The sequence below is a fragment of the Vipera berus genome, assembly GCF_964194415.1.
Source record: "Vipera berus genome assembly, chromosome: 7".
NCBI lineage: Eukaryota > Metazoa > Chordata > Lepidosauria > Squamata > Viperidae > Vipera > Vipera berus.
In genome coordinates, this window is record NC_138209.1 from 19,354,349 (window position 1) to 19,366,355 (window position 12,007).

Below are 12,007 nucleotides of genomic sequence, written 5' to 3' on the forward strand. Positions count from 1 at the left end.
TACCCGATAATTAAAATTATATTATCTCTTTGCAACAAGGGACAAAACCAAGGCAAAGTAAGGACGGAACTATTTTAAAAAAATAAAGAGTTCCTGGTTTCCTGCAGGACTCCAAGAAATAAACATGCTTTGTATGCAGACAAAATGATTGCCATTTTTCACTTTCTATATAAAAATGTTATTAAGCTTATTCACTGGGACGAAGTAGACAACCTCTTAATGCTGTACAATCAGTAAGACATTTCAACATCTTTTACCAAAAGATAGAATGATATGCCTAATCACATATTTTGTTCCATTAATAAGAAAACTTTTATCACTATAATATGATAGTTTACCCATCTATCAGATATAAAAGAGCTTGGTAATGGAAGAAAAAAATAACAGGAAAAGAGAAAGGAAAACAAGGGTTAAACATCTGAAGCACTATTACATCTAATCAGAAAATATGGTAATTTTTCAGAAATGTAGAACAGCAGCAAAAAGAAGGAATGTTTATTCAGTACATCTTATAGTATCAGCATCTTGCACGTTTGGTTTCCGGAATGTTCTACAACTAAGCTATTCAAGTCCTAGAGATTCATAAAAAGTCATTCAGTTTTCATCCACTGTATGTTTTATTCGGCATTGTTTGTTTCCTTCACTTAAGCAATTCACCGACTAAAAACTAAGAGAATCTGTTCACTGAATGAGTCTAACACAAATATAACTAGCTTGTGTAAATGAGCCTCAGTTACCCATTTTAGGAGCCTGATCAGAACTCAGTTACCTAGACAAAAGGTCGTGTGAAGTCATATCAGATGCAGTTAGAATGTTTAGCTCTGTGTACAAAACAGGAGAGCTGGACATTCATGCATTTACTTGTTTTCCTTTTCAAATTAGGGCAGCATTTCCCCCACCTGGTGCCTATCAATGCTAGCTGCAAATTCTTGGAGTTGTACCCCTAACATTTCTGGTGACACCAGTTTGGAGACGTTAACATTTTTAAGTAGCTAGTGCACACCACTAGAACTCAAATACTGTATTTATCTTTTCCATGTTCTACTTCATTTAATAACAATTTTCAGTCACTGCCAAATTTGAAAATATGGTCATCTCTCCACTGCCAACCCTGAAAAAAGAGTGGGATTAAGCCCAAATTCATTTCCTTAACAGCCAAATTCAGATTGCTTTTCACAGAGGCATCAGAATTTTCTTTTTCATTGGTACTTAAATATACATAAACACCTAAAACATAGTGTCCCAACCTTGGCAATTTCAAAACTTGTGGACTTCACCTCCCAGAATTCCCCAGCCAGCACTGGCTAGTGAATTCTGGAAGTCCACAACTCTTGAAGTTGCCAAGGCTGAACACTCCTGACAAAAAAAAAACCTTAGATGCTCCTACATGTACTGAAACTGACTCACAATGCTCTCATTGAAATACACAAACACACACACTATTGCTCTTCTATCCAAATGTTGCTCCTGCTTGAAAAAGGAGAAAGAGGTACGTATTTTATTAAGGATTCTATTTTAACTGACAGAAAAGGAAATGCAATGGCAACTAAATGGTAATGAAGCCAGCACAAAATGCAAACCAAAGAACGCAAATTGGTCAGCATTTCTTTTATGTTTGTTTGAACTGGAAGCCCACTCAAATCCAGCAAATCAAAAAGGAGAAGCAATTTTTAAAAGTTTATACCAACTCTATGAAGAGGGCATAAGAAGATATACTTAGAAAGGGTTATCATGGGACAAAAAGCGTTTGCCCTACTATAGTATGAAGTAAAGATATCGAAAACTATTCCAAACAGGTTTGTTTCTTTAGAATTCATTTTATCCATGAAACTGAATATGCTGTGCTTGTTTCTGCTTCTACGTTCATCGTTATTTCTCAATCTCATCATCAAATCTCCCAGCATGAATACCTTCATCTCTTCTTCGTTTACATATTGCTAGCGACTAATACAGATGGAGAATTATCTCTATTTTAGGTCTTTCCTGAAGTTTGCTGATTCCACAGTTCCCTGTCCAATGAAATAAAGATTGCAAGAGGTTGGAAAATAATTAAAGCTGTTGTTATTCGACAGAGGACGTAATAGAACAGATACTGAATTTCCTGTGGAAGAGTGATGATTTTTTTTTGCCAGAAAACAAAGCACATGTGAAGTAGATAAGCAGTTGCCTCTTTGTGGGATTTCTTTCCAAAGAAACGTTAGGTCTCTTGGTCACTTCTTTAATGGCAAAAGGAAATTGCCTCATTGAGGATCTGCTGCAACACAGAAAACAAAAGGATGCATCTACTGAGGTTCCATTGACACAAACCACTTGCCACACACACACAAGAAACGGAAGAAATATCCTCCAGTTTACTCAGTCAAGGATACAGTAGAGATTCATGGCTCGGTACACTTTAGACTGGCAGTTTTTAATAGCATTCATCACAACTAGGTGGCTGGAGCTGCTCATTCTGGAATAAACAAAGGTGTGATGCTGTTTTAATCAGCTGAGAACTTAAAGCTTCTCAGTCACCCACTTTCACATAGCTTTGAGTCCACGTGGGCCACATGGAGCCTTCTGAGAACTGTCGTTACCCACAAGATCTTGTGTGGCTTACGTTAAAGAGTTTTTACCAACTGGCTCGGACAGCTTCAATATCACTAACCAAGTTTTGAGCCAAGCATATGCCAAATATCTGGAAGAAAAGAAATGCACATGTTAAGCTGGAACTGACTTTCAAATGCAGAAATTTGAGTTAGCCAGACAAAAATTTAACACCCACAAAATTTAACACAATGGCTACCATTTACACATTAAAGTTGAAATGGCTTTCCCTTGTTAAACATGTTTCACTCAGGTTTTCTGGGACTCATAATACAAATTAACCATAGTGGCTGAGTGTGCAGAACATGTTGGCCTCAAATATTGTATGGCTGGCCAGTCTGCAGTTGAGTGTACTATGCAAATACAATCACATTTACTGTGAAGTATGAAGTATTCCATCATGAAGTAATTGGAGGCAGGGGAGAACAATCTTTAATATGGGAGAGGGGTGTATAGTATTCTCACAATTGTTCTGGGAACAGGAGCTCTGAAAATGCAAGCGCAGGTGATACTTTTAAGTTTTTAAAATTAAGTTTTAAAGTTAAGTTTTAAGAAAGGAGATTAGATTTCAACAGCGCAGGGTTTACAGAACAATAGAGAATACCTGGAGCAAAAGATTTTCCTACTGCTATGAATAAAAATAGGATACCAAATTGAGACTACTCACTTAAAAGGACATCTAACTGGTCTTTCAGCTTACTTTGGAAGTCTGTTAGAGAAACAGTCCCACTATGGTTGGGTAAGCAAAAAGCAAGCAGCATCAGTTCCATCATAATTTGTAGCAAAATATTTATAATTTATTCTGCATTAACCAAGTTTATTACAAGGCTGAAATCAATGAAACCCAAATGTACTTTTTTTCAAAAATAAATTAATCAATTACTCTATACATAGAGATTCAATTTTCATTTCACCCAATGGTGTCTTTCTTGAATATGGATTATTTTCTGGAGTTTTTCAAAAGAACAGTTCACCTGTAATAATGCAATTCCAATGAATATGCCGGCTACTATGGTCAAGTTGTCCTGCAGCCATTTTTCAAACTGTGGGACACAACCTTTTGTGTAAATAACAATCTGTTGATCCACTTCCTGCAACAATAACAAAAGAACATTCAACATTTTTCTAGCCCTTCTTTCCCATTTCCTCTCCAAAAAGAAGTTTTGAAAACTTACTGGTTTTTGTCGGGCATCATAACCACACTGAGTATTAATGACATCTTCCTAAAAATAAAAACAAAGAATTTGCAGTAGATGTCTCCTTTTATCAACAAAAAGTCTATCTCCAACACAAGACCTTGTCTAAATAGACCTTATCGGAACTAGAAACTCTATCGCTGAGCATCACCATTTTAAAGCATGATGTCATATAACCATGCCAACTTATGATGGCAGTTGCAACAGTCCCAGTTGCCATCGGTAAGTGAATCCCACAGTCTCACAAGTTCAAAAATATAGATTAAAAACATGATTCTTGCCAAGTAGATACATATAGAATGAAGGCTACTGCTAAGTTTGTAAGCCGCCCTGAGTCTTCGGAGAAGGGCGGGATATAAATGGAATTAAAATTAAAAAAAATAAAAACAAAATTCATGGATATGAAAACTAGGTATTCAACTTTTTTAACAGGTTTCATAATAAAAATTACATATTTTCTTCTCCATTCCAAAGGGGTGGACCAGGTTTGTCTGCCATGGCACTGGAAAAAAAAATCCTCCTTAAAAGCTAATATATTTATGGTGACACTAGCCTAGTGTAAGAACCATCCCATTGTGACTGATGGTCTCTTCAGATATAACAGTAGCCTTGCCAGGCTTCTGTTCTGACTTACAGCAGGATCTTTAGTGCAGCACGAGAAAGGTACTCCACACCGTTCTCGACTAGCATTGGAGTCTGTGCAGTTGAAATAAATGTTGAGGTTCCAGTCATCAGCCCCAAAGGCCCCACAGCACTGCCACTAGGGTAAGGAGGGGGGAAAAAAGACAGAGGTATCACAGTTCTAGCAACATGGGCCAGGCACGGTTGTTCTAATCTAAGCTACCATTCCAAATCACTCTATGTATTTATTTAGTACTGGAAATACATGCAAAAGTTTTCAAGTCTTTACTGTAGTGCATGACTAGTTCCCCTACAACTAAGAATTGCAAAAAGCCCCAAAGACACTGTCTGTATCTGCTACAATGCTCCAAACAGATAGGATTTTTTTTTCTCCTTAAACAGGGCTTTTCCTTAACCGTCTTTTAGAAAGTAGAGAAAATCTACCACCCTTTGTGGCAAAACATCACGTTACCAATGTGCAATATAGAGAGAATAATTAAAATGTGAGTCGATTATTTAATGCAATTTGCACGTGGCACTGATTTTGTGGGCCTTCAGGCTTGAAATAAGACTTCAGAGAGGATCCCCTCAAATCACCTTTGCTGTGCAAATCAGAAAAGCTTGTTCAAACTTTTCTGGGAATCTGTTCATATTCCCGCACCATTCAATGGCACATCTTGTTCAGGCTTGTTCAGGGAGAAAAAGCTTAACTCAGTCACAGCAGCAAAACAACTATATCAGCTCACTTATCCAAAACAGATTGTTCACTATTATATGTTGGCTCGTGCCTTATAACTTTAAGGCTCATGCCTTATAACTTTAGCTCAGGGGTAGGCAGCCTTGGCTCTTTTATGACTCGTGGACTTCAACTCCCAGAATTCTGGGAGTTGAAGTCCACGAGTCATAAAAGAGCCAAGGTTGCCTACCCGTGCTTTAGCTGAACACAAAAACTGTGGCCCCAAGATATTCAAAATGTTGTCATTTCCTCCAGTTATGAGAATAACCATGTGAATCCATTTGCTATGAAATTTGCAAAATATTTCTCAATAAATACTGCTAATTTTTACATTAGCGATACTACAGTTCAATGAGAAACATGCCTACAATCATCCTGAAAATGTTTTCAGAAAACCACTCAGAAATAAACAGATAAGAAATGAAATGCAAACAGTACAATGGGGAAAAGTTCTTAAGTCAAGCTGTGCTTCACTTGGAATGGCTTCATGGATAGTTTCATGTACTTTTCTTGCCAACAATGTGGTCATTGCCTTCTTCTAATCATAGACTGTATTCTAATCTACAACTCTGTATTTACTGAGCATACTTCATACAATTACTATACTGGTCTGACTTTCTTTGTCTTTCTGAAATCAGCCAAAATTAATGTTGCCACTGCCTGCAGATGAATAGCAAGAGTCAGAGGCAAAGTGGGATATTTTCCCTTATAGCAGAGTTGGCAGATCTGTGGTTCACCAGTTATATATTTAATTAATGAATGAATGATTTTTTTTATCAAACTTATATGCCACCTATCTCAGTATCCAAATGAGTAAGGGCAGCATTATAAATGGCCCACCAGATGTTGCAGAATTATAATTCCTAGTCATTCCTATCTAAATGAATAAAAGTGGCAGATGCTAGGGATTGTAGGATTCCACAACATCTGGTGGGCCGCGTAGGTTCCACAGTCATATCTTAAAGAAAGAAGAAGCTCTTACATATTCTTGGGTAAAGTCTATGAGATTTTGCAAATCAATGTCATCTCTGTATGCTCGGATATTGTTGTTGATAAAGAAATACAGCTGGTCTTTGATCCAGTCTTTGAAAACAAATGCCAGAACTCCCGCTGTGAGTTCCAGGAAGAAGATTATTCCAAGGAAGACTGAGAACTGCAAAGAAGTAAAATATTATATTGGCTTCAATAAAACCTTGAAAACTAATGCAATTCCAAAGAATCAAATGGATAAAAGCTGATAATATTACAGGTATTTTTACCCATTTTACAGCTCACTATTCTCAGTGAGGTTGGCAAAAAATAACAAACCATACACATACTTTAAGCACAACACTTTCAGTTGTCCTTAAAGTATGTATGTGTATTGTTTGTTGTTTTTGCCAGATTCATTGAGAAACAATTACAGCAAAAACCATATTAGAAGAATAATGAATTATACATGTATTATAGCAGAAAGTCTACCTTTTCAAATATCCATATCCAATTCCCTTTGAAATATCCAAGTTTCCAAACAACCAATGACCCTGTTTTAAAGCAATATATTCCTCTAAACCAGGGGTCGGCAACCTCGGCTCTTTTATGACCCGTGGACTTCAACTCCCAGAATTCCTGAGCCAGCTATGCTGGCTCAGGAATTCTGGGAGTTGAAGTCCACGAGTCATAAAAGAGCCGAGGTTGCCGACCCCTGCTCTAAACCATGAGTGGCCAGCTGCAGCCTTTGGTATTGCAGGGAACCAGACAGGCTTTTCAAATTTTGTTGTCCCCTTCCAAGATGATGATGATGATGATATTATTATTATTATTATTATTATTATTATTATTATTATTATTATTATTATTATTATTATTATTATTATTATTATTACAGCAGGAAAATGGACTCTAATGTCCTGCGGCCAATTAATGGCAGAAAACTAACCAATCCAGCTAATCGTTTGACCAACTGGTAGATATGAGCCAGTGTGAGATTTTTTTTGCTGCCCATAAGTCATTATTGCTTTTTATACTCCCTGCAATTGTCAAAGGAAATCACCAATGTCTAAAATGAACATTTACATCTCAGAATTGATGCTGAAGCATTACAAGACTCAAGATTGTAAACACAAAGCATGAACAGAGCATGCATAAATTAATTAGGCAATGGCTCTATCTTCTCAGTGCCTCAGCTTGCCATAATATTAATTTATTCATGGTTGTTTGTATGGCACTTATTAACAATAGATGACTTAACATGAACATTAAATAGTAAGATTTAAAGAATTACCAGTGGTTCCATTTAAAGAAGAACTTACCAGGAGTTCCACTCAGCATTAAGCTAGTGAAGCAAGATCATCCATTATTTCACATATGTTTAAGCATCCCATTCAAGGTGAACACCCGAGCTGAATTTTAAGGTGTTTTTTTAAAAATACAAATCTCTCCAAACAAAGCTTGAAGCAAATTTTTAAAAGAACTAAAATGGTACATATTTGTACAGGGGAAAAAGCTTATTCTCTTAAGGAGGAATGTGGTAGTTACTTACAAACTTGAGAAGAAAAGTATTCTCCCGCAGAGCACCAATGCATCCTGCAAAGCCCAATATGAACATCACTCCTCCAACCACAAGGAAGAGCCAAACTGGATCAAAGCCGCCCAGGTCAGTAATGGAAGAGATGTTGGACAGCACTCCCTTTGGCAGTGAATGTAAAAGGAAGAAGAGGTGAGAGAGAGAGAAACAAGGAATACAAATATATCACAGATGTATCCGGCTTTTACTGTCACTCCCCCTTCCCTTTCAAGGAAAGAATGAAGGAGTCACACTAGCATTTGGCATTTCTGTCCAGAAGAGATTAATAACATTCTGTACAAAAGTGATTACTTCCTGTAAATTCTTTCTGTGTTGACACACATCAGTCTACCAATGCAATCAGGCCCACAGCCATATATCCTTTGTGAAAAAGTCAGGAAATGTCATTTAGCCCACTTTTGCCAAAAATGATTTGTCAAAAGGTTAGAAAAGCAATAATGGAGGAGAGAAACTAAGAATGGTGCAGCAAGGCTAATTTTTAGATGCTTACAGTCTGCCCTTTTATCTGCTAATTACATTCAAGTATGTCCACACAAATTATTAAATTCCAATAAAGTATTAATCTTCTGAAATATTGAAAAATGAAATAACTCTAACCCAACATGAAAGAAGGAATATTTTCTACCTCTCATTATTATACTACACACACCAGAAGAGAACGAGGATATGCAATATCTGATAAACAGCCCCATTTGTAGTATTGTATTAACACTGTAATATTGGATCCCAGCAAAACAGGAGACATTATCTACACCTTTTGAGCTAACCTAAAGCATAAAAACATACAAGCATTATTTAATGTCTGCCTCTATATATTATCCTGGCATTCTAGGAAATAAAAAGTTGATATTAGAGATTGAAAGTTGGATTGGCAATTTCCCCATCACACAGTGAACAACACACAGGAATATATTCTGGAGTATTAAACTATATTCCAAACATTTGGATATCTTTTTATGAAAATCTTTGGATCTATTTCACCTAAATAATTACACAGTCACATGTTTTTGGAAACATGCTTCTGGACCAGATGATAAAAGTTGGCTGACTGATGAAATGTGTCTATTCTAAGTCTTTAGACGGGTTCCATATCAATTGGACCATCTGAATCTGTGTGTTTGATTTATTGTATAAAATCAGAGTTGTGGTAATTTTCATGTAGTTAAATAATTATTGCTGCATTTTATTTTTTCTATGTTTGTCCATATTTTTATTTATATCCATGTTTTGTTTTTCTTTTTTAACAGTACTATATAGTATTCCAACCCAATCCCTTTTCAAAAGCCCTTCAAATTGGCTGCCATTGCTACAATTGCTGGCAGCAAATGCACTATGTCAAACAGTATTTTATCAGTCCTGAATTTCTGTAATTTAATTTAATTTAAAGGAACACAAATAACTTTTTTCTGTGCCATTCATGATTTTATGTAGTTCTTTGATCATTCTGTAATCACCACACAATTCTTAAAATAGTAATTCCTTCTCAAAAGAACGAAGCTACATATAGCTATATAAGCGACAGCCCTGAGCTCAACCAAATCCATTCAAGTGGCTTATTGTACTAACTGAGTCTTCTCCAACTGGTTTCTTCCAGTTTTGTTGGAGGGCATCTCCTCTAATCCTCAAACAAGAGGATCAAAGTCCATTTTGGTTAAAGGATTACAGAGGAAGGCCACCTACAGGAGTCTTATGTATGGACTTAGTGCTAAGTATAGCCACCTAGAATTCTGGGATTTGGAATCCACACCTGTGGAAGTTGCCAGATCAAGAAACACTAATCTAGAAGGACATTAGTTGTTTAATCTATTTGGAGATTATCAATTACATCCGGGATAGACAACACAATCCCAATGTTCTCAGTTGCCACAGCATCCAACATCAGAAGGGCCACACATTGAATACCTCTAAATTAAACCAAGGCATCTTTTATACCTAGTACAAGCTTTAACATATATAAATAATTATGTAATTTAAAAAAAAATCCTGAGCTGAACTCTTCCAAATTGCAAGAGAGGGATTTCAACGATACATGTAATTTTAATAGCTCCCTGCAATTCTTAGTTTCTCACCAAGGACAGAACTAGGCTCTTCCCATTCTTTAATGTCTCTTTCCAACTTCATTTTCTCCTTTAATATCTAAGACTGTCATCACATTTACAGAAAAAAGGCAGCCAGGCTTTAATTATCTAAGTCTGAAAACTGCCAAAATTAAGTGTAAAGATAAATGCATGTCATTTTTTGATAGTGGAGAAACAAGTCATAACAACCATCATTTTGAAGACGCTCCCTGTTTTCTCAAACAGGGCAGAATCATTCGGAGACACTGGCAATTTTAACCAGTTCTTTCATCTATATTAACACTTTAAAGTATATTGCACAACATATTTCTGGAAGCAATTCAAAGTGCCAGTTTTTATTTTAAAAGCATGGTATATCAACAGGACTGACTCCTCCAGCCTGTCCAAGGCAATTCTCTTGAGGTAAGTTGCAGATGATCCCCCATTTTTCTGGCACGATGAGGGCTGAAGCAGAAAACCGTATTTTTCTTATTTTGTGGAACAGCTAATTGTGGCTTTCCAGAATTGAATCCTTGGCATCTTTCGTTTTGTGGAGTATATTTATGTTATTTATTTTTATTACTGATATGCTTAGAATACACTATTATTTTACATAATTTATGTGATAGATTTATTTATTTTTGTTAGATGTATATCCTACCTTTCCTACAGGAGTTGAAACCACTATACATAAAACTTCCCTCTTCCATTTTATTTCCCAACAATTATCTTGTGGTCTGAGAGAGTGACTGAACCAAAGTCACTTAATTCTATCATTATGTCTGTTTTTCACTGCTGTAAACCACCAGGTGTCTAAAAGGATTTACAGTAATAAAGGAATGTAATAAAAAAATAAAGAGAGGATACAATTTGAGTAAGCCTGAGAGTCTATTATTATCAAGTTATTACCCCCCGTAGATAGGGCTCGCAACTTGGGAGTCCTCCTAGATTCACAGCTTTCTTTAGAAGATCATATAGTAACTGTGACTAGGGGGGCCTTTGCCCAGGTTCGCCTGGTGCGCCAGTTGCGGCCCTATCTAGACCGGGATGCCTTGTGTACAGTCACTCATGCGCTCGTGACCTCTCGGTTAGACTACTGCAACGCTCTCTACATGGGGCTGCCCTTGAGGACCACTCGGAGGCTCCAACTGGTGCAGAATGCAGCCGCGCGAGTTGTGTTGGGGGTCTCCCAATACTCCCATGTTACACCTCTGCTCCGTGAGCTGCATTGGCTTCCAGTTGTCTTCCGGGTGAGATTCAAGGTGCTGGTAATGACCTACAAAGCCCTACATGGCATGGGTCCGGAGTACCTTAGGAAGCACCTGCGGCCGGCGTCAACTTCCCTCCGCCCAGTGCGCTCCCACAGAGAGGGCCTCCTCAGGGTGCCACCGGTCAGAGAATGCCGACTGGTGGCCCCCAGGGGGAGGGCGTTCTCTGTGGGTGCGCCTGACCTGTGGAACCGTTTACCGGTTGAGCTCCGGATGGGTCCCGACCTTCGCTCCTTCCGACGTGATCTAAAAACCTATTTGTTTGAACAAGCCGGCCTGGTCTGATGGGTTTGGGTTTTAATTATTGTTTTTAAGTAATTTATTTATTGTATTTGGGCACTATGGTTTAATCTGTTTTTAATTTTTGAATTTTGGTATTTATTGCCCTGTTCACCGCCCTGAGTCCTTCAGGAGAAGGGCGGTATACAAATTAAAATAAATAAATAAATAAATAAATAAATAAATAAATAAATAAATAAATAAATAAAAATATTAAAGATGGCATGCTTCTTCTAAAATTTTGGGTGCCTTTTCCCTACTGCAAAGATATGTCAACTGCTTGCTTAGCAACCAGTTGAAGTTACAATGGACCCTCCCTCTGCAAAGACACTTAAAACCTGAATTCAAAGTTCTGATGGCCGCCCCTCTCAATCATGTGTCCACATTTTGGGCACTAGGCAACCTGCTTGTATTTACGGCCATTTGCAACCATGGTCAGGTGACTGCAATTTGCAACATTTTTGCCAGAAACCAGAGTTTGTCTCTGGTTTCTGGCAAAAAAAAACAACAACAAACGGCCATAGTGAACAATGGGTTTACTCAACAACTGCCACCAAAAAAACCCCAAAAACATAAAATTGGGCATGGTCACATGATGACCCATTTAATGACCATTGTGACTAACAACTCTAATTACAGGCTCAATCACTGTAGTCAGTTGAGGAGTACTTGCAACAAAGTTTGTCACATATAGAATA

At 37.4% G+C, this 12,007-nt stretch overlaps 1 protein-coding gene across 3 annotated transcripts in view; it reads right to left on the reverse strand.

The window, feature by feature from the left end:
• TSPAN5 (tetraspanin 5) overlaps positions 1 to 12,007 on the reverse strand; it is a 69,376-nt gene continuing 57,369 nt past the window's right edge. For 2 of the 3 annotated variants that reach the window (XM_081332226.1, XM_081332228.1), the window contains 6 exons: positions 7,661 to 7,807; positions 6,122 to 6,292; positions 4,417 to 4,542; positions 3,762 to 3,809; positions 3,561 to 3,677; positions 1 to 2,677 (listed from right to left, as the gene is read on the reverse strand). In XM_081332226.1, the coding sequence (XP_081188352.1) occupies positions 2,612 to 2,677; positions 3,561 to 3,677; positions 3,762 to 3,809; positions 4,417 to 4,542; positions 6,122 to 6,292; positions 7,661 to 7,807 (675 nt within the window). In that variant the 3' untranslated portion in view covers positions 1 to 2,611. Of the gene's footprint in view, positions 2,678 to 3,253; positions 3,316 to 3,560; positions 3,678 to 3,761; positions 3,810 to 4,416; positions 4,543 to 6,121; positions 6,293 to 7,660; positions 7,808 to 12,007 lie in introns of all 3 variants that reach the window. The other variant, XM_081332227.1, reaches the window with a different exon arrangement.